This window comes from Pimephales promelas, chromosome 13, assembly GCF_988280905.1.
Source record: "Pimephales promelas chromosome 13, fPimPro1.hap1.1, whole genome shotgun sequence".
Taxonomy (NCBI): domain Eukaryota; kingdom Metazoa; phylum Chordata; class Actinopteri; order Cypriniformes; family Leuciscidae; genus Pimephales; species Pimephales promelas.
Window position 1 is genome coordinate 20,812,706 of NC_142781.1, and position 20,056 is coordinate 20,832,761.

At 36.8% G+C, this 20,056-nt stretch overlaps 2 protein-coding genes across 2 annotated transcripts; one reads left to right on the plus strand and one right to left on the minus strand.

Moving 5' to 3' along the window:
* Positions 1-758: 758 nt before the first annotated feature.
* Positions 759-5,137, minus strand: mrpl19 (mitochondrial ribosomal protein L19). Its single transcript, XM_039693418.2, has 6 exons — positions 5,005-5,137; positions 4,652-4,769; positions 2,877-2,995; positions 2,658-2,792; positions 1,445-1,626; positions 759-1,328 (listed from the first exon to the last, which is right to left on the minus strand). The coding sequence occupies exons 1-6, from the start codon at positions 5,129-5,131 to the stop codon at positions 1,107-1,109; spliced, it is 903 nt and encodes a 300-aa protein (XP_039549352.2). The 5' UTR covers positions 5,132-5,137; the 3' UTR covers positions 759-1,106.
* Positions 5,138-5,811: 674 nt separating this feature from the next.
* pfas (phosphoribosylformylglycinamidine synthase) lies at positions 5,812-20,036 on the plus strand. The gene is made up of 29 exons (XM_039693034.2): positions 5,812-5,960; positions 6,867-6,997; positions 7,721-7,853; positions 7,948-8,053; positions 8,144-8,342; positions 9,600-9,705; positions 9,804-9,944; positions 10,021-10,145; positions 10,412-10,540; positions 10,697-10,828; positions 10,908-11,036; positions 12,202-12,275; positions 12,419-12,575; positions 12,661-12,722; positions 12,812-12,973; positions 13,050-13,154; positions 13,911-14,042; positions 14,349-14,579; positions 14,683-14,863; positions 15,537-15,620; positions 15,700-15,855; positions 16,041-16,160; positions 16,820-16,965; positions 17,131-17,338; positions 17,426-17,517; positions 17,984-18,098; positions 18,341-18,487; positions 18,734-18,874; positions 19,331-20,036. The coding sequence occupies exons 2-29, from the start codon at positions 6,871-6,873 to the stop codon at positions 19,636-19,638; spliced, it is 3,948 nt and encodes a 1,315-aa protein (XP_039548968.2). The 5' UTR covers positions 5,812-5,960; positions 6,867-6,870; the 3' UTR covers positions 19,639-20,036.
* Positions 20,037-20,056: the final 20 nt, after the last annotated feature.

A 20,056-nucleotide genomic window follows, 5' to 3' on the forward strand; every position in this document is an offset into this window, starting at 1 on the left:
AAAATAATGGGACAAATTCACCATGTGGATTATGCATATTCTAGCAGAGAGGCTGAATTGAAATACCACGCATGCACATTAGAAACCAGTAATATGAAAATCTCTCAACACCTTTGTTTGATGTGGACAAGTTAAAAATGGACAGTTGCGAGGTTTTCATTGAGGAGTTGTTTCAAAGACTGAATTTTATATTAAAACGCCTAGCTGAAAAAACATACTAATCCAGACAGCCTATATCAGTCTGCAGTCTGCTCATCTCCCAGACCTGGTATTAGTTAGGAATAATATGTCCCAAACTATATAGACTAAACAAGTATATTAGACTCTCTAAGATAAATAACTGGGTCATATTAACAGGCAGTTATATACTTATATAATCTCAGTTTCTCAAAAAACATTTGTGAATCCCATGTAGGAAAGAATTACCAGTTTGCCGTTTTTAAAACAGCCCCTATATTTTGTTATACATAAAAGCTTGGGGTCGGAGTGAATTTTAAATGTTTAAAAAAATAGAATAGAAAGGTCAAAAGAACAGACTTAGTTTGAAATGGAAAACTTTTGTAACTTTGTAAAGCTCTTTAGTTTCAATTTAAATGATCAGATTACTGCATCCAAAATAAGTGTTTTTTTAAAAAACAATCTTACTGACCCCAAACATTTTAACGTACAATTTATTGTTAGACTTTGAGCAAATGCAAAATTAGACTACATGAAGCAACTCTGCACAATGTCATTAAATTAAGTATGGAATTAGGATATAATCTTTTCTGATTTTTTATTGATACTATTCAGATATCAATTTACATTTATTTGAGTGTTCTCTGCTGTCCTCTGTTGGTCAGAGGCAGCAGGATCGCTGCATACAAAACTGCATTTGCACAAACTGACACAAAATATAAATAGCAAAGAAATTGTTTGCATTAAAACAGACAGATGAAAAGTTCCACTGTTTTTTTTCTCCCGAAATCATATGAATGTATTTCCAGAAACGATTTTGAGGGACACCCCAGAACCAGTCCTTTCAGCATCTTAAGTTGTCACATCAGCCTTATTTCCCATCACAAAGATTATCTCCGTCCAGGCTGGAGGTGGTCTCTATACACTGCTTATTTGCTGAGATTTTCCTCTACCTCCTGGAAGATCTGCTTCTCTAGGTTGGATGTGTCATACTCCTTCAGCATGTCGTACTCTCTCCACGGTTCTGCCCACTTCTGAGCATGCTCCATCTTCTCTGGGGTCAAGCATAGGTCAAAGCGGATTCCCTGAATGTTAAACTTGGGACGCTCCCAGCGTTTAGACCAAGGTTTTGGCTTCATTTTTACTTTCAACTAAAAGAGAAACAAATGTTAAATTGGACACCTGCAGTGTTTAACCACCAAATTTAGAAGGTTTTACATTACAGAATGTTACAGGTAAAAGAATATCTTTTATTGGAATATCTTACCTGGTTTACTGGGACATCTCCTGTAAGCTCATAATGGACTGGTTGCATGTTGAAGTCGAAGGTGCTGTACTCAGACAGAGCGTCTCTCAAGTACATGAGACTGTCATCTAGTCTCTTCTCTAGCTTCAATACTTCAATCTTACGCATACGTGGACTGTACAACTCATAGCATATCTCCACACCTACAGAAAATAAAAACCTATTACTAACACATTCATGACAAAATGGCAATGGAAGTCAAAAAGAATTTGGATACCACGATTAAAATAGTAGGGCTGCAACCAACATTTCATTTGATAATCGATTAATCTGTTGAATTTATCTTTGATTATTTTATTAATCTAATCGGATTAAAAAGCTATATTATCCAGCCCCTGTTGTCCTCTAAATAGTGTGCAAGCAAACTGAAAAATGTATCCATTATATGCAGGCTAAATGCTATACATTATGTGCAAAAAAGGGTGTTAAAATATAAGCATTACATTACAAACTTAAAGCATAATAAAGCAAAACAAAAGCACAGACTAATAACATTCTGGATATCGTAATTATATTACATTTATACACCTTTACAACAATCCTTTTACATTTACTGCTCTCATAAAAATACTACTCGTGCTAAATGTAGCATTTAAAAAAAATATTTAATGTCCAAAAAATGCATATTTAACACAGCAAAGTCAGAATTATCCTACACTACTGCAGTCTGTTTGAGCTGAATGTGAGCATCGGCGTTCGTTCTGTTTAAAGTCTCGCTTTCAGTCAGGACCAACCTTTATGCAAAATGTAAATACTCGTGTGACTTAATTCAAACATTTACAGATAAGAAAATATCCGCAAAGTTACACCCGTGCTGGGGAAAACGCTTTAAACAGCACATGCATCTTTCAAGCCGTGTTAAACTATAGCTTGTGTGTGTGTTTGAAGTGCTTACTATAAAGCATTCTCAGCTTGGGTCCTGTAGCATCTCAATCTGTGTCCTCTGATATTTTTCAGATGTGTTTTGTCCACAGAAATGTATTTTATTTAATTATGTAAAACTACAGTGACAGGTGTATATTTTCAGACGAATGAATCAAACTTTAATTATCTATTACACATATTAGTTCTTCCAGCCCAACAGACAAGATAATGAAGCAAAACTAAAACAGAGAAAGGTTCGTCGATGGTGTTTGGATGGTAAAATTAATTGATCCAGTTTGGTTTTTTTTACCCTGGCCCTCGACCACATTCCTGAGTATGAAAGTAGCACCCAATCCTTTTCCAGAGCGCTGAGTGCAGATTCCAACGAAGCGATTTAGGTTCCCGCTTGCGTGAGGATCAGACATAGTCACTGCTAAAATGCTGCCTACATGAAAGGGTAAGGAGAATATTTAAAGGATGTTTGTCATCTGTAGATTTTATCAAGCACACAAAACGTAACCTTTCTTACCAACATAAAACTCTGGAATGTTGAGAACTTTCCGTCTCTGTATCATGTCTTTCCGTTCAACGGAAAACTTCACAGGGTTTGTGCGCTGACGAGGAGGGATGAACTCTGGACTCAAAAACCTACACAGACATTTAACGTGTAAAGCAATTGAATCATGAAACAATCATGCTAACAATCAGGGGGTGCATTTCCCATTGAACAACAACTCACTGCTTAACCTGCCTTACTGCATCATTGAAGAAATTATCTAACAACTTATAATATGAAACCAGAGACAGGTTTCGGCTCATCCCCATATTTTAATCTGCGTTATTCAGCGTGTTCTTTAATCCATAGCAGTGCAGCATCAAAGGCAGAGAACAGTGTATTTTTTTACACCAGATGAAAAATATTATCCACTAAAGCATGGGAGGTTATCCATGTTATCCACAAGGGCTGGTCAAAACAATCGATTTTTAGATTTAATCATTTTTTAAAATGTGGTCAATTCAAAATAGATTCTTAAAAGCCATGAATCGATTTTTTTTCCATATTTATCTATGTATCACTCAAAAGCCAGTTTTAAGTTTTCATACACTGTTCATAAGCTTGCAGCCTCCATGTTTCAGTTAAAGGGTTAGTTCACCCAAAAAAGAAAATTACGTCATTAATGACTCACCCTCATGTCGTTCCAAGCCGTAAGACCTCCGTTCATCTTCGGAACACAGTTTAAGATATTTTAGTTTTTGTTATTTTTGGACCAATATGTATTTCCGATGCTTCAAATCATTCTAAGTAACCCACTGATGTCACATGGACTACTTTGATGATGTTTGTATTTCCTTTCTGGACAAGGACAGTATACGGTACATACATTTCCAATGGAGGGACAGAAAAAACTCTGACTAAATCTTAAATATCTTAAACTGTGTTCCGGAGATGAACGGAGGTTTAACGGGCTTGGAACGACATGAGGGTGAGTCATTAATGACATAATTTCCATTTTTGTGTGAACTAACCCTTTAAGGTATTGAAACTGACCAGCCCAAAAGTTACGAAAGACATCATTAAAATAATCAAAGTGAATACAGTGGCTCAATCTTAAGTTTATCAAGCGACGAGAATACTTTTTGTGCGCAAAAAAAATAAATAAAATAAAATAACGACTTTATTCAACTATTAATTTCTTCCCTGTGGCCCTTGAGATTTCACAGTGAAACTGTGCAAAGGTTCTGGGTTGCACGTCACACGTAGGCTCACTATTGGCCGACGCTGTCATGTTTGATGCGTATCACTACAACCTAGAAGCTTTGCACAGTTTTACTATGTGAAAGGCCCACAGCGAAGAAAATGTATAGTTGAATAAAGTTGATATTTTTGTTTGGGTTTTTTTTGTTTTTTTTTTGCACAAAAAGCATTCTCTTTACTTGATAAACTTAAGATTGAGGCACTGTAGTCACTCAGACTATTTTAACGATGTCTTTCATAATTTTGGGGAAACTTTTTGAGTGAACTAACCCTTTAATCTTTTTTTTCTTGCCAATCTAGCCAATTACAGTTCTATAAAGTGTGTCTTAATTCTTCATCTAGCTTAGCTGGTTAATTAAAATGGTTAGAAATTAATTTAATATTCAGGAAATGACTTGATAGGTGTAACTTAGAACCCTAAATGTATTGCTCATGCCTTAGTACATAATCATATAATTTTAAATCATTGGGTCAATATAACAACTAATATTGAACTTCCGTAAAACAAAACATAATCACATGCACTTATTCAACAACAATAAACATACCGTCGCAAAGACGCTTCTTTCTGTGTTTTGTCTATGATAACAGGTTTGGACGGAGGGGTGAATTTTGGAGGTCCATCAGACGCTGCAGCATGCCTCATCACAGACGTCGACAAAAGTCCTAGAAATAAAAAGATGTATCGTGTATAACGTTATGTACTAATAATTTTAGGTGTCAATAATAGCTGACGTTAGCAACTACATTAATTAAATAGTTCTATAAACTCTTATAACTACTGCAGATTTATTTACTTGAGCAGGTGACGGTTTTAATGATCGCCTCACTAGTACTCTCTACTGTTATTACTCATCTAACATTGACTTGGTAATTGGTAATATAAAATATAGTAACATACGTTCGTTATGAGTTAAATGTCTTAAAATTCGTAGCAAGCCCATCATTTCACTCGCCCTCCTTGTGCACGCCGCCATGTTCGACCTCTGACAGTCAGAGGAGTGTCTGGGAGTGTGTAAAAGAAGCATTCTGATTGGCTGTCTACTATCAACAACGATTACTCTGACTGGCTGATGATATGAAAACTGAACAATTATTATACAGTATTTCTGAATTCGGAACCGCATTCTACCATACTACTGTAGCTATTTTAGCTTTTTTTTTTTTTTACTTTGACTATTTCTGCAATAGAAAGAAAAGTTAAAAGTTGTACGTAGAGTATGCGGTTTCTTATTCAGTAAATTCATTATTTTATGTTAAAACTGTGGCGATTTAAACATTAGAGAAAAAAATAAACTCATTTACACACACGACTAACACCGTGTGAATCTAAATAATACAATTTAATAAGTTACGGCTGTCCTACAATGAACAATTTTCGCCCTAATATTAAAGAATTAGCTAATGGTAGAGTACTTACAAACAAAAACAATGTCAGTGAAGTGTGTGTGCTCAATTTCCCACCCTCATTAATAACAAGTTATTAAGTTATTATCCCTATTTTATAAATATATATTTTTTTCATAGGTTTTATGCTCATTTATATGAGCATGTATTGTTTCCAATCATTTGACATACTGTCCGTACTATTTATATGGGTATAAACAAAACATGTATAACCTGATCAAACCACACATAGGCGATTAAACCCTATGATCAAACTGGATCAAGTCCATATTGAAATGCGCATGCGCATAGAGGGTGATCGTTGTGGCGGCGGAAGGTTCGTGTTTAACCCATGATTTAACCACACGTGGGTCTGTGTGCTGTGCTTCTGCAGTGGTCAACATCAGATTCAATCACCTGGAGTCAATAACATTGACGAGTCTACCAGCGGACTTCTTGAGCAACCGAAAAGTAAGAAACTTGTTCACCATTTTGAAGCAGAAAAGTAAAAAAAAAAAAAAAACTAAACACATTGTTTTGCTAAGTTACAATTACAATAACGTTACTTATTTTATCTGGCTGTGAGATATAACATGCACCGAAAAGTTCGTAAATAATTACCAGGCTGTTAGTATGTCACAACAACTCTGTCTCACTGTTGAGTCAGTACTTTAACATTAATGTCCTTACTGTAAACAATGCCTATGTGAGAGTGTTTTTGGTACTACCGTATTCATTTATTCGTGTAATTTAAGTTAAGTTGCCTTTTTAAATCTAACCAATTAACATGTAAATAACTTTTCTTTTAACTTAATAGGTGACTCCTCTACTCTAGATTTCAATTGCCTGCCTTGTGAACGATGCAGCCCCCAAATGATTTGTTTGATCCCTGACTTCACCCCTTGATACTCATTCCATATAAAAGATCATTACTACATTACTAGCAGTCTAAAACTTTTTTCATAAGGAATGTGCAATAAATGCACTCTTATTTGTTTATATTATCCATAATATGTTCATAACTGTAAATGTATATTCTAACTTAACCTGCATCATTACACTTTTTCATACTTTTATTCTTTCATTTTGTTATTATGTGTCTTGTTGTTGTCTTTATATGTGTGCACTGTAAGCTTCATTACCAAGAAAAAAAATTGTGTAAGCACTATTGGCAATAAAGCTTTTTCCTTTAATTTCTGATTGAGCAGAGATTTTTTTTTTATTATTATTATTGAATTGCTGATAAATTAAGTTAAAGGTAGATCAGGAAATGTTTCCTACTGTGCCAGTGTCCCCCATTATGCAGAGTGAAAATAGTTTGAAGCACATTCTTATGGATGCTCTCTCTCTCTCTATTTCTCTCTCTCTTTCTGTCAGGATCATGCCAGACGTTGTGCGCTTCTACCGGAGAGAGGAGACCAGGGAGGGCAGAGTCCTAAGAAGGATTGCACAATTGTATCCTGATGTTACTATAACAACAGAGCTTTGCTACAATGTAGAGCTGGACGGTGAGAGAATGTCATGTAAATTTGCAATTGTTTATACCAATACAATACAGATTGTTGTTCTTTAGTTATGAAACAAATACAATTTCACCTGTAAAGCAGCTCTAAAAAGACAAGTATCATTATTCAGTTCAATTTAGTTAAAAAAAAGGTTCATTTGTGGTAGCACTTTACAATAAGATTCCATTTTCATTTGACTATATTAGTTAACATCAACTAACAATGAAAAATACTTTTAAATAGGATTTAGCAATCATAGTTTATGTTAATTTTAACATTTAATAATAAATTATTCAATAATAAATCTGTTCATATTTAATGGACATGAGCTAACCTGAGCTAACAATGAAGAAGTTAACAAAGATTAATAAATACTGTTACAAATGTCTTGCAAACTGTTAGTTGATGATAGTTAATGCATTAATTATTGTTAACTAATTGGACCTTATTGTATAGCGTTACCTAATTTTTATGAAGCAAACTAAATCCAGCTACGAACAGCTCTACAGAAGCCAATAGTTTCTTTATTCAGTTAGTCTGTTCAATGTTGACACATTTCAGTTCAATAACATCCCAATGTTGAAGTTCATAAATTATGAAAAAAAATCGATTCAGTTATAAAGCATCTAAATTATCCAACACAATTTAGTTTATGTTTTGTTAGATAATATTTAAACCCCATACACATATTTTTCTTCTCTTCATCTGCATCTTTTTCTCTCTCAGGCTCTGACACTTTAAACATGGAGCAGAAAGGTATTTTGCGCTGGTTGTTTAGTCCCCCCTATTCTGTCTGTCTGTCAGAGGAACCCACTCTAAAACCAACGGATGGGGCACGACTGGTGGAGATTGGACCCAGGTAACCTCTGCCACTGTTTTATCTTGATGGTATGGCATTGTAAACTTTGATGCAACTTATATCACATCTTTCAATTATATCTTAACCGTTGTAGGTTGAACTTTTCCACTGCTTGGTCCACCAATGCCGTGTCCATCTGCCGAAGTGTGGGGCTGAACCAGGTGACGAGAGTGGAGCTTTCCCGCAGGCATCTCATCAAGGTCAGGACAATAGCTTTAAATAGCTTTCCGTTTCAGTGAGTTCTTTTCACCTGTTTTGATTAAAAGCTCTCTTTTCTCATCCCCATCTAGCCCCAGGAAGGACGTACTGGAGTAGTGAATGGCGAAGAGATTGAAAGACTGATTTGCTGCTTGTATGACAGTATGACCGAATGTGTTTACCCCCAACCAATCACATCATTCGCCATTGATATTCAGCCACAAAAAGTGTTTGAGGTGGACATTCTGGGAAAAGGTCGTGCTGCCTTGGAGAAGGTCAATGATGAACTTGGTAAGAGATGTGTTTGGAGTCTGTACCACATTTCCATTAATATAAAAGTGACTTGATAATGATAATATCAAAAAGGGGGGCGGTTGACGCACAATATTTTCTTTGAAGTAGCTTAGAGTACCATGGTATTACCTAGTGAGTGGCCGATTAATCAGCCTATACTTGGCCTTCATCATGACATGAGTATCAGCTAATCTGCATCATCTAATTGGCCAGTTAACAGAAGAGGTTAACAGAAGAGAAGAATATGGGAAATAGAAATTCCCATATTTGTCTACTACTAGTATAACCATTTAATGCCATCTACTTACCATTCCATCATTATAGTAGGATATAAACCTAACTAGTCTCATTACATGAAAATGAAAATAATGCATATAGAGTAAAGAGACTGAGTATTTGAATAGGGATTCAGTGAAATGCCTAAAAAGTGTGTTGTCAGTACACAGCGATGAGATCAGCAACTCTTTCTTCTGCACATAATCATCCAGTATTTTAAGGTCACATGACACTTAACATGATTAGAGGAAGAGTAGATGTCACAAGATAAGGGGAGCCTAATTGATTAGATCACGAGGTGTGTAATGGAAGGCATGTATGACTGTATGAGAGGCAAAGTGAGCTGCTGGATTACAACAAAGCTCACTGTGTTTGTATCTGAGATGAGTGAATGCCTACTGAGTTAGAAATAAAACAAATAGGTCAAATAGATTTTTTTAACGGTCACTCTTTTATGAGTCTTTATTTATCTGTATTAAAAATCTATCACGTTTTCCACAAAAATATGAACTGTTTTCTACAATAACAACACATTGATAAATTAATAAGAATTTGTTGAGCAGCAAATCAGCTTATTAGAATGATTTCAGAAGGATCATGATGCTGAAAATTCAGCTTTGCCATCTCAGGAATAAATTACATTTGAAAATATATTTATATAAAAAACAGTTATTTAAATAAATTGTAATAATATTTCACAATATTACTGTTTTTAATGTATTGTTGATCAGATAAATGCAGCCTTGGTCAATGTTATTAACTTAATCAATCAATGTAGTGTTAATAGTAAGCGTTGTTCACTTACACTAATGTTATGACTTAAGATTATGGTCCTATAGGACGTTCTGTAAAGCTTGCCTGGGTTAGCAACAGCAAAGGTTCAGTTTAGCAGGTTTTCTTTTGGTTTTGTATTTGTTTCTGATCAAGTTTTTCTTCATTTCATATTTATCTGGTTTGCCTCGCTGCGTGTATGAACAGGGTTGGCGTTTGACACTTGGGATCTGGACTACTACACTGCACTCTTCCAGAGAGTGAAAAGGAATCCCACCAGTGTAGAGTGCTTTGATCTGGCTCAGTCCAACAGGTGTGTGTGGTCTCCAGACAATAAACCCCAAAGGAAAGGGTGTCTTTCAACTGCAATAGCATAAACAATGACACCTTCGTGCACTGTTTGTCCTGCAGTGAGCACAGCCGCCATTGGTTCTTCCGAGGGCGGATGATCATTGATGGAGAAGAGCAGAAGGAGACGCTCTTCAGCCTCATTATGGGCACTCAGCACCATAGCAACCAGAACAATGTCATCAAATTCTGTGACAACAGCAGGTTAGATGCTTCACTGTGAATGTCAACCCGTTTGAATGGCAGGAAGTCTCATTATGTGGTTCTTGTGTGTTTGTAGTGGTATTAAAGGCATGGAGCTGGAGTGCATGTATCCCACAAACCCTGCTCAGGCCAGTCCATATAAAGCCAGACAGGCTACCAGACATGTCATCTTCACAGCAGAGACTCACAACTTCCCCACTGGTCTGATCCTATACACATTTAATCTGCTTGCTTTTTTTACATGTGTAGAGGTCAACCTAAATTCATTTTAATTGGAATTAAAATAGCTATTACTCAAAACATTATCAATAAGCAGTAATGCTATATTTTAGTATTAGTATTATTTATATGGTGTTTATATATATATATATATATATATATAATAATGATCTAATTAATAATTTTAGCATAAGCTAACAATACTGTGGCTCATATTTGAGTCATAAAATTCTGTTTATTACATCCAGGTGTTGCTCCGTTTAGCGGTGCTACCACAGGTACTGGTGGGAGAATCAGAGATGTGCAGAGCGCTGGAAAGGGTGGTCATGTGATCGCAGGCACTGCTGGGTACTGCTTTGGTAACCTGCACATCCCAGGTAAGTTATTAATCCATTTGTTCTGTTTCACGAATGAACCTCTACCACTTATTTAAATAGTAGTGCCCTTAAAACTCAGTTCACAGTCCATTCTTTGCCATACAGTATTTGTTTTGTGAGCACACTTCCACATGCCAGGATCTTCTCTCTTCTCAGGGTTTGTGCTCCCATGGGAGGAGGAAGGATGGGAGTACCCATCCAGCTTTGCTCCTCCGCTCCAGGTGGCCATAGAGGCCAGTGATGGAGCTTCTGACTATGGCAATAAGTTTGGGGAGCCAGTTCTAGCAGGTGAAATCTAGCGGCTGTTTATTTGTGGTTATTGGCTTGGATTTACAGATCTAAATTTGTTATTTTATTTCCTATTAAGGCTTTGCTCGTTCCTTTGGAATGCGTTTGGCTAACGGCGAACGCCGGGAGTGGATCAAACCAATCATGTTCAGTGGTGGGCTGGGCTCTATTGAAGACCAGCACGTGGAGAAAGAACAAGCTGCACCAGGTACATGAGAAAAAGATACACCTGATGCACCATATTTTTTTTAAATCCTCCTACATTGGAGTTTCCCTTTCCTTTTTCCCTCTTTCATAGTCAGTTTCAACATATTTTATTAGCCTTGGTGTTAAACAAAATATTGCCAAAGCATCAATGCGCACACCAAAAAAGGTGTCAAAAAGAGAAAAGAAATATAACCATTATAATATAAACAATTGCTGTTGGTTTTGAGGGGTATCACATGTATGTTTTCCTCAATAAAAACTTAAAGGGGTGCTTGATTTATGATTTCACTTTTCTGACTTTAGTTAGTGTGTAATGTTGCTGTTTGAGCATAAACAACATCTGCAAAGTTCCAATGCTCAAAGTTCAAAGCAAAGGGAGATATTTGCTTTTTAAGGAGTACTAGAAACTACACAAGCTTCCTCCTGAGTTAGTGACATCACCAACCCTAGAATTTACATAAAAACACAATGTAACAGCCCCTGAACATGATTTATAGATCATCAAGACAGAATATGCTAATCAATGACTACAGTAGAAGATAACTTCACATAAGCTACCTAAATTCATCAACTATCCATTCAGAAATCTCCTGTTGCATTCTACATGTTATCACTTCTTGAGTCTCTCCATCATTGACTCCATTGACAACATCTGACTAATCTGTTTTGTTTTATAAAGAAAAACGGTAAAATTGTGAAGTATTATTACAAGTTAAAATAGCTGTTTTTCTATTAAATATATTTTAAAATGTATTCCTGTGATGGCAAAGCTGATTTTTCGGCAGTGTCACTCCAAAACGAAAATTCTGTCAGTAATTACTCACTTAAATTACTCAATTACTCACTTATCTTAATTTACTTACAAGGTTGGAACAACATGAGGGTGAGTAATTATTGACATAATTTTAGTTTTGGGGTGAACTAACCCTTTAATAGTGCTGTTTAATATTTTTGTGTAAAACATTCCAGAATTGTTTGATGAATTCAAAATAACAGTGTTTCTTTGAAATGTTTAATGTCTTTACTGCCACTTTTGGTCAATTTAATGCATTCATGCTGAATAGAAGTATTAATTTCTTTCAAAAAGTATTACTGACCCCAAACCTTTTGAACACAAAAGACTTTCTTTATTCATTCCTCTCTTTTTTCTCTCTTGTCCTCGGCAGGTATGGAGGTGGTGAAAATAGGAGGTCCTGTGTACAGGATTGGTGTTGGCGGAGGTTCTGCGTCTTCTGTACAGGTACACCGACATTTTTAATTAAATAAATTTACTAGCTGCTCTAAAATGCAGGTGCTTTCTTTGTGTTTACAGGGCATGCTTGTGTATTGCATCATTATTCATATTCTGTCCGATGATGCAACTTAATGTGTGTATTATTGTAGGTTCAAGGTGATAACTCCAGTGCCAGGGATCTTGGAGCAGTTCAGAGAGGAGACGCTGAAATGGAGCAAAAGATGAACCGGGCTCTCAGGGCCTGCCTAGAGCGAATGGAAGGAAACCCCATCTGCAGCATTCATGACCAGGGTGCTGGAGGAAACGGTAGGGGTCAAAAAATAAAATGTGCTTAGCACCATGTGCTCTCTTCTCAAGCCTAGACTTCAAAAACACCATATCATTTGTGTAGGTAACGTGTTAAAGGAGCTGAGTGAACCTGCTGGTGCCATTATCTATACTAGCAAGTTTAAGGTGAGATTTTTTTTTAAAATATCTGTATCTTGATTTTAATGTTAAAGTGTTTCATATCAATCACATACATGTTTTGCCCTGATGCTCAGAGAGGTGACCCCACCCTGAGTGTTTTGGAGCTGTGGGGGGCGGAGTATCAGGAGAGTAATGCTCTGCTGCTCCGCCCCTCTGACCGGAGCTTCCTCGAAAGTGTGTGTCAGAGGGAAAAGTGTCCTGTTGACTTTGTTGGCAAGATAACTGGTGATGGCAAGGTGAGTCACACTGTACTTTTGGACACTTCTTGATACTTTCTGTACTTTCTGATTATGTGCATACATCCCTCTATAGATCGTGCTGGTGGATGACCTGTGTAAACAGCCCGATGGGCTTGACAGTGGGCGGAGCCCTGTGGATCTGGAGCTTGATTGGGTCCTGGGAAAGATGCCACAGAAGGTAGACATAGAGCAGCTTGTATGCTTTTTACCTCCCCTTTAATTAATAGCTATGCTGAGAAATTGAAATTGTGGTAGAGTGCACCCCTTTAAATGCAGTGTCCAGACTTTGAAATCTGGATTCATTTCTGGATTTACAATTTTTTGGATTTACCAGTTTTTTTACAAAACTGGACATAGGCTATCACTTGTCTTTACCTATTCACAAGCTGCATGCACAGTTAAGATCTGCTTCATTTCTGAAAAATGATGCAAGATTTCCGAGTTTTGTTTCCTATAATGTATTGTAGGTAAATATCCACCTCATGTGGCATTTTATAAAGTGTCCTGTTACTATTCAATGTCAGAAACCGCTGGAAACAATTCACTGAATGCGTGAACTGTCCGATTGAATCAAACTGAAATGCAATCAAATACAGAACTTGTTGCAAAGCTGTTTGACAGATTACATCAAATGTGATTCATTCCGTAATCTGGCATCATCTGAATCCTAACAGCACATTGAAAACACATAACATGATTGCTGAAATATAGTCAGGGAAAATGATTCCCAGGTCATTATACAGTAATCTCTATTGAATGACAAGGATTTTTGAGTAATTAAACTGGGGTACAGCAGTATTTCAGTATTGTGGTAGTAAAAAGGGTTAGCGACACCCTTGTTTCACACATTAAGCATGTTTGATCATATGTATAAGTCACTCGCTGCTCAGTTTGTACTACATGTGTCAATGAGAATTTAACTATCTATTTTCAGGAGTTTGTATTGGAGCACATGGCTGTGACTCTGCAGCCTCTCTCTCTTCCTGCGGGTCTCTCTGTTCTTCCTGCTCTACAGAGAGTTTTGCGGCTGCCTGCTGTGGCCAGCAAGCGCTACCTCACCAATAAGGTATAATAGTCCCTCTTTAGCACATGCATAATAATCTTTGACTTTTTCCAGGTTGTCTATTGCAGTGGTACTTATTTATATACTTCCAGGTATATCCAGACATTTGAATTTAAAGTTTTCTTTCCATCTTTAATGTATTTTTTTTAAAAATATATTCAGTAATTGTCTGATCTAATTTTACAGGCATTTCAAAAAGAAAAAAAATGAATGCAACATGTCCAAAATAACCATAGCGTTTATTGAAATGTCAGCATTTTTTAATTGACAAACATGAATTAAAATGAAATAAAAACCCCTCTTTTCCAGGTTGATCGATCTGTGACTGGTCTGATTGCACAGCAACAGTGTGTAGGTCCTCTTCACACTCCGCTGGCTGACGTAGCTGTTGTTGCCCTGTCTCCATTCAGCCTCCAGGGTGCAGCCACAGCGATAGGCGAACAGCCAATCAAAGGGCTGGTGTCACCGGCAGCTGGGGCTCGAATGGCTGTGGGAGAAGCTCTCACAAACCTGGTGTTTGCAAGAGTGACTGCTCTCAAGGTGAATAAACTCATGTGCATTTTTAAACATGTTAAGTGACAGCATGTAATTTGAAACGCACGTACATTTTGTCATCCAAAAATATCTGTGCTTATCTTCACAGGACGTAAAGTGCAGTGGTAACTGGATGTGGGCTGCTAAGCTGCCAGGAGAGGGAGCGAGTCTTTGGGAGGCCTGCCAGGCCATGTGTGAGGTCATGGGTCAGTTGGGAGTGGCTGTGGATGGGGGAAAAGATTCACTTAGCATGGCTGCACGTGTCAGTGGAGAAACGGTTAAGGCCCCAGGTATCTGTCTTGTGCATGTCGCCATTTAAAATGCAATTTCAACAGGAATGACATGTATGTATTTTAGATACACCAAGCAAAAGTTTGGGTTAAGTACAAAATAACCCAATTTTTTTTTTTTTAAGAAATTAATACTTTTATTCAGTAAGCACATTAAATTAAAGACATTTATAATGTCACAAAATATTTCTATTTCACTAATATTTCTAAATAAATGTTAACATTGATCAAAGATGATCATGTGACACAGAAAACTCATGAAATGTAAAATATATTTTGTATTATGACTCAAATAACCAAATATACCAGTAAGAACTAGGATATATTTAATTAAAATATTTTACTTGGATGCATCTGAAAGCACATGCCATCATCTCTCATCACATTGACGTCACACATCCACAGCGCCACCCAATGCATTCAGTGTTAACTGCGTGATTTAGGTGAGGGATTCATTGAGAAAAGCATATTACATTGTTGTGTACATTTACATCATTTACAGCTACTGTAGTTTTTATGAGCAGAGTTCACTAGTATATTATATTATGAATAGTATGCTAAATATTTGACCAGACATTTACCTGTGTATAGTGCTTACCTTTGTATAATGCTAGGTAAGATATTGCCTCTGTTTTTTATATCGCACAAAAAAACTACTCTCCTTGTGTTTTAGGCTCTTTGGTTATCTCAGTGTATGCTGTGTGTCCTGATATCACAGCTACTGTGACCCCTGACCTGGAAAACCCTGATGACAAAGGTTAGGACTTTGTGAATCTTTACAGACAAAAACAGAGCACTATTGTGTACATTTTTTAAATACTCTCTTCTTTTCTCAGGTGTGCTTCTGTATGTGCCTGTGAGCTCAGGTAAATACAGGCTGGGCGGCTCTGCTTTAGCTCAGTGTTATGGGCAACTCGGAGACTGCAGTCCTGATCTGGATCAGCCAGACAAGCTTTCTGCTTGCTTCAACACCACACAGACATTGATTCAGGGTCAGTATGTGCTTTATGTCTTATATATTAATACATTAACAGCACCATTCTTCTTCTATATATGCAGCTAAGCTGTTAAGAAAAACATCCATTAACTTATCTAGAAACAGGGTTTACTGCTCCCAAACTCGGTGCAGCAGCATCTTATCTATGTACAATCTGTTGATGTAAACTTTATATTGCAGATCGACTGCTGACTGCAGGACATGATGTCAGTGATGGAGGGCTTATTTCCTGTCTGCTGGAGATGGCCTTTGCAGGGAATCATGGGATGGAGGTGGACTTGCCTTTAGAAGGCGTTGACGGTTGGTAATAAAAATATGATTTATGTTTTGGAAAAAGCTCATGCTTTTTTGTTAAAGATACTTTTGCCATCCATCATAAGCTGTTTTACTTCCACATTTTTATTGCAGTCTGCATAGAAATACCAAATTGTGAATAAAACTTCCAAAATGCTCAAGAAAATATATACACTCGCTCGTTTCTCTGGAAAAGTGTTATTTTATTATCTATAAACTGTTATAGTATTTATTAACATTTTCAATAAGCTTTAAGTTTACATTTATATAATTCCGTATTTTTCTTGTGAAATAGTAAACATGATTTGTATGTGATTGCATTAAAGGCATTGCATTAAAAAGAAAAATAAATTATTATATCAACATTTTTATTTTAAAATTAGTTTGTTTTAGTAATTTTATTTAACTAGTTTCTTTTTAAAAAATATTACTTTTGAGCTTTAATTTCTTCTTTTTTTTTTCTGTAATATTTACATTTTATTCTATTTCAGCTATTTAACAGTTGTTTTTCTATTTAAAAATAACAACACCTCTCCAACAGGAGAGTAGTGCTGCTTTATTCACAATTATTGTTTTTGCGATATTCATATTTTTCACAAGATTAAATTTGCCACTTGGATGAAAACATGGCTATATACATATATCTTCCCATTCCTCTTTTTCAGTGATGGAGGCTCTTTTTTCAGAGGAGCTTGGTTTGGTTTTGGAGGTGTGCGAGAGCAATGCATCGAGTGTCTGTCAGAGATACACAGATGCTGGTCTCTTGTGTCACAGAATTGGTACGACTTCTGGTTTTGGACCTGATGCCAAGGTGAGCTAAGCTCTTTTTATCTAAAAGCATATGCATGGATTAGTGGAGTCTAATGGGATATTACTTCGATGAAATGTGATCAATAACTGCTGATTACTTTTCCAGACTGTCTTGTAGGTCATAGTGATCAATAACTGCTGATTATTTGTCCTTACTGTCTTGTAGGTCAGAGTGAGTCTGCGTGGACAGGAAGTTCTGGATGAGCGTCTACCCACACTTAGGGCGATATGGGAAAGCACTAGTTTTCAGCTGGAACGACTGCAAGCTAATCCACTCTGTGTCCAAGCAGAAGAAGAAGGGCTTGCTTCTCGCACACAGCCATACCTCAAACTCACCTTTGACCCCTCCCAAATACCCATCAGTAAAGAGCTTGGTGAGACCATGGACTCATTTCACAATCATGTATCTTTCCTTTATTCATACTTGACCTGTATATTAAGATATTTGGATTGTGCTTTAGTTTCAGGGAAACCTTGCGTAGCTGTTGTGAGAGAGGAAGGCAGTAATGGAGACAGAGAGATGTCCGCTTCTCTGTTCATGGCTGGATTCGAGGTAAAGGTGCACATAAACACCAAAAAATAATAGTTATGTTGTCGAATAACTTAAACATTGGTAACAAGAAATGTTTCTTGAGCACCAAATCAGCATATTAGAATGATTTCTGAAGGATCACGTGACACTAAAAATGATAGTAATGATGCAAAAAATTCAGCTTAGCCATCACAGGAATAAATTACATTTTAAAATACATTAAAATAATACAGTTATTCTTGTATTAATGTTGCTGCTTTTACTGTATTTTTGATCATTTTTTGTGAAAAAAATATTTATAATTATATTATTATTATGATTTTCAGTTGCTTTGAAATGTAAATACATTAACGTAGCCCTATACATGTTATTATAGCGTATGCCTAAATATCACACTCGATATTACAATAGAATTAAGTTTTTTCCCACAATGTTAACTGTTAACAAGACTGAGTTTGATTTTATTTGGACTTTTTTCCATTTGTAGGTGTGGGATGTCACAATGAAGGACCTGTGCTCAGGCTCCACGACCCTTGACCCCTTCCGAGCCGTGGTGTTTGTGGGTGGTTTCAGCTATGCAGATGTGCTGGGGTCAGCTAAAGGTGAAAATCACACTATTGCATGTTGCGGCACTCTTACTTATCACTGCTGAACTGTATGATAGTTCTTCTATATAATAACAAGCATCCCCACCATTGACTGTTTCAATGGCTTTAGATTGGCAAAAACCAACTCGTAGGTCATTTCATATTGGCCTTGCCATTCTGCATACTGAAATTGAGTGTTTGTTGGCACTTGTTCTCCAGCTGAGGATCAGATGCTTTAACTTTTTCTTATTATTCAGGGTGGGCTGCAACTGTGACCTTTAACCCCAAGGCTCGTGAGGAGTTTGAGCGATTCCGCAACCGTAAAGACACGCTGAGTCTAGGAGTGTGTAACGGGTGTCAGCTTCTGGCTTTGCTGGGCTGGGTGGGTGAAAGAGAGGATGGAGGTGAGAGAGAAAACTTTTAGTCTCATCCACAGCCTCAAGAATTTCCTCACTTTCTTTTCTCTAACTACTTTCACTGTATTTATTTTTTTATTATATATAATATTATGTATTTATTATTTTATTTATTTATTTTATATTTTATTATATATATATATATATATATATATATATATATAATTTTATAGTTTGTAAAATAATAATAGATTGTTTTATTTTATTTTATTTTATTATTCATTTCAATTGCAGGTTCTGATGTTACTCTGACCCATAACAAGTCTGGCCGGTTCGAATCTAGGTTTGTGAGTGTGGGCATCCTGCCCTCTCCGGCCATCATGCTCAAGGGAATGGAGGGCTCTGCTCTGGGTGTTTGGGTCGCTCATGGAGAAGGTTAGAAATCTGTCCATTGTAACACTGTACTTGACTGGTGTATTTGTGTATTTGGATTAGTTCACCTCAAAAATAAAAAGGTCTTTGAGATGCATCTACCGGCTCTGCATGATCGCAGCTGAGGAAGAGCGTCTCTTAACTAGCGAAACAATAGGTCATTTTCCACAAAAAAGGGTGTGTAAATATATACTTTTTCACTAAAATTGTTTGGATTGAGCTAATCTGCAACACGCCGGGAACTACATCACATTAAAGGAAATATTCCACAAAAAAAATGATTTTCTCTTCCAATGAGGAAAGAAAGACATGGATATCTTGGATTGCATTGGGTTGAGTAAATTATTAGAAAAATGTTCACTGTTCAGGTGAACTAATCCTTTAACAAAGGCTAAAACTCTTCAGTGTGTGTTGTTCCTGTTTTGTGACATTTAAAAACACCTCTCTTTTGTTCCACAGGTCTGATGCAGTTTCGTTCTCCCGAGGCTCAGCGGAAGCTGACAAGCGCCTCTTTAGCTCCTCTTCGCTATGTGGATGACTCGGGCACCCCTACTGAAATCTATCCCATGAACCCTAATGGTTCCGCACAAGGTGTGGCAGGCATCTGCTCTGCAGATGGACGCCACCTGGCCATGATGCCCCATCCGGAGCGGGCCGTGCTGGGCTGGCAGTGGGCTTGGGCCCCTCGCCACCTCCGCAGATCACTGGAACCCTCACCGTGGCTTAGCATGTTCCGTAATGCAGCAGTCTGGTGTCAGAACTCATAGAGATATGCTACTGTACATTTGTGATAGATGATAAACAAATAGGCAGACTAGCCAACTTATTAATCCTCTTGACTTGGAGAGTCATTAGATAATTTTGCATGATCTTGGACTGGCTTTTGGAAATCTTACATTCATACATATTTATAATTCAGATCTGGTTTATTGTATGTATGTACTTTGGTAGAATTAACATGCAGATTCCTGGTGAAAACTGGTGGCTCAACATATGCATAGAGCTGTTTGAATTGCATTAAGATATAATAAAAATGTAATGGACAATTTTTTTTTATTTTAAAAATCCAAAATATACATTCCAGAAATTATTAACATTCCACTGAAAAAAGCTATATTGAGGAAACCTCAAATGCTTTCAAAGTATTAAAACAATCTTGATTAAATGTTTCTGTCTCAGTTTCCT

Excerpts from the sequence above, each read along its gene's own strand:
- mrpl19 (XM_039693418.2), bottom strand. The coding sequence starts at position 5,131 with ATGCTTCTTTTACACACTCCCAGACACTCCTCTGACTGTCAGAGGTCG. Across the intron at positions 2,996-4,651 it reads AAAGAAGCGTCTTTGCGACG|GTTTTTGAGTCCAGAGTTCA; the intron begins GTATGTTTATTG and ends ATGTCTGTGTAG. Across the intron at positions 1,329-1,444 it reads GAGATGTCCCAGTAAACCAG|TTGAAAGTAAAAATGAAGCC; the intron begins GTAAGATATTCC and ends TTTCTCTTTTAG.
- pfas (XM_039693034.2), top strand. The coding sequence starts at position 6,871 with ATGCCAGACGTTGTGCGCTTCTACCGGAGAGAGGAGACCAGGGAGGGC. Across the intron at positions 10,541-10,696 it reads TGGTAACCTGCACATCCCAG|GGTTTGTGCTCCCATGGGAG; the intron begins GTAAGTTATTAA and ends CTCTCTTCTCAG. Across the intron at positions 17,339-17,425 it reads ACCCATCAGTAAAGAGCTTG|TTTCAGGGAAACCTTGCGTA; the intron begins GTGAGACCATGG and ends ATTGTGCTTTAG.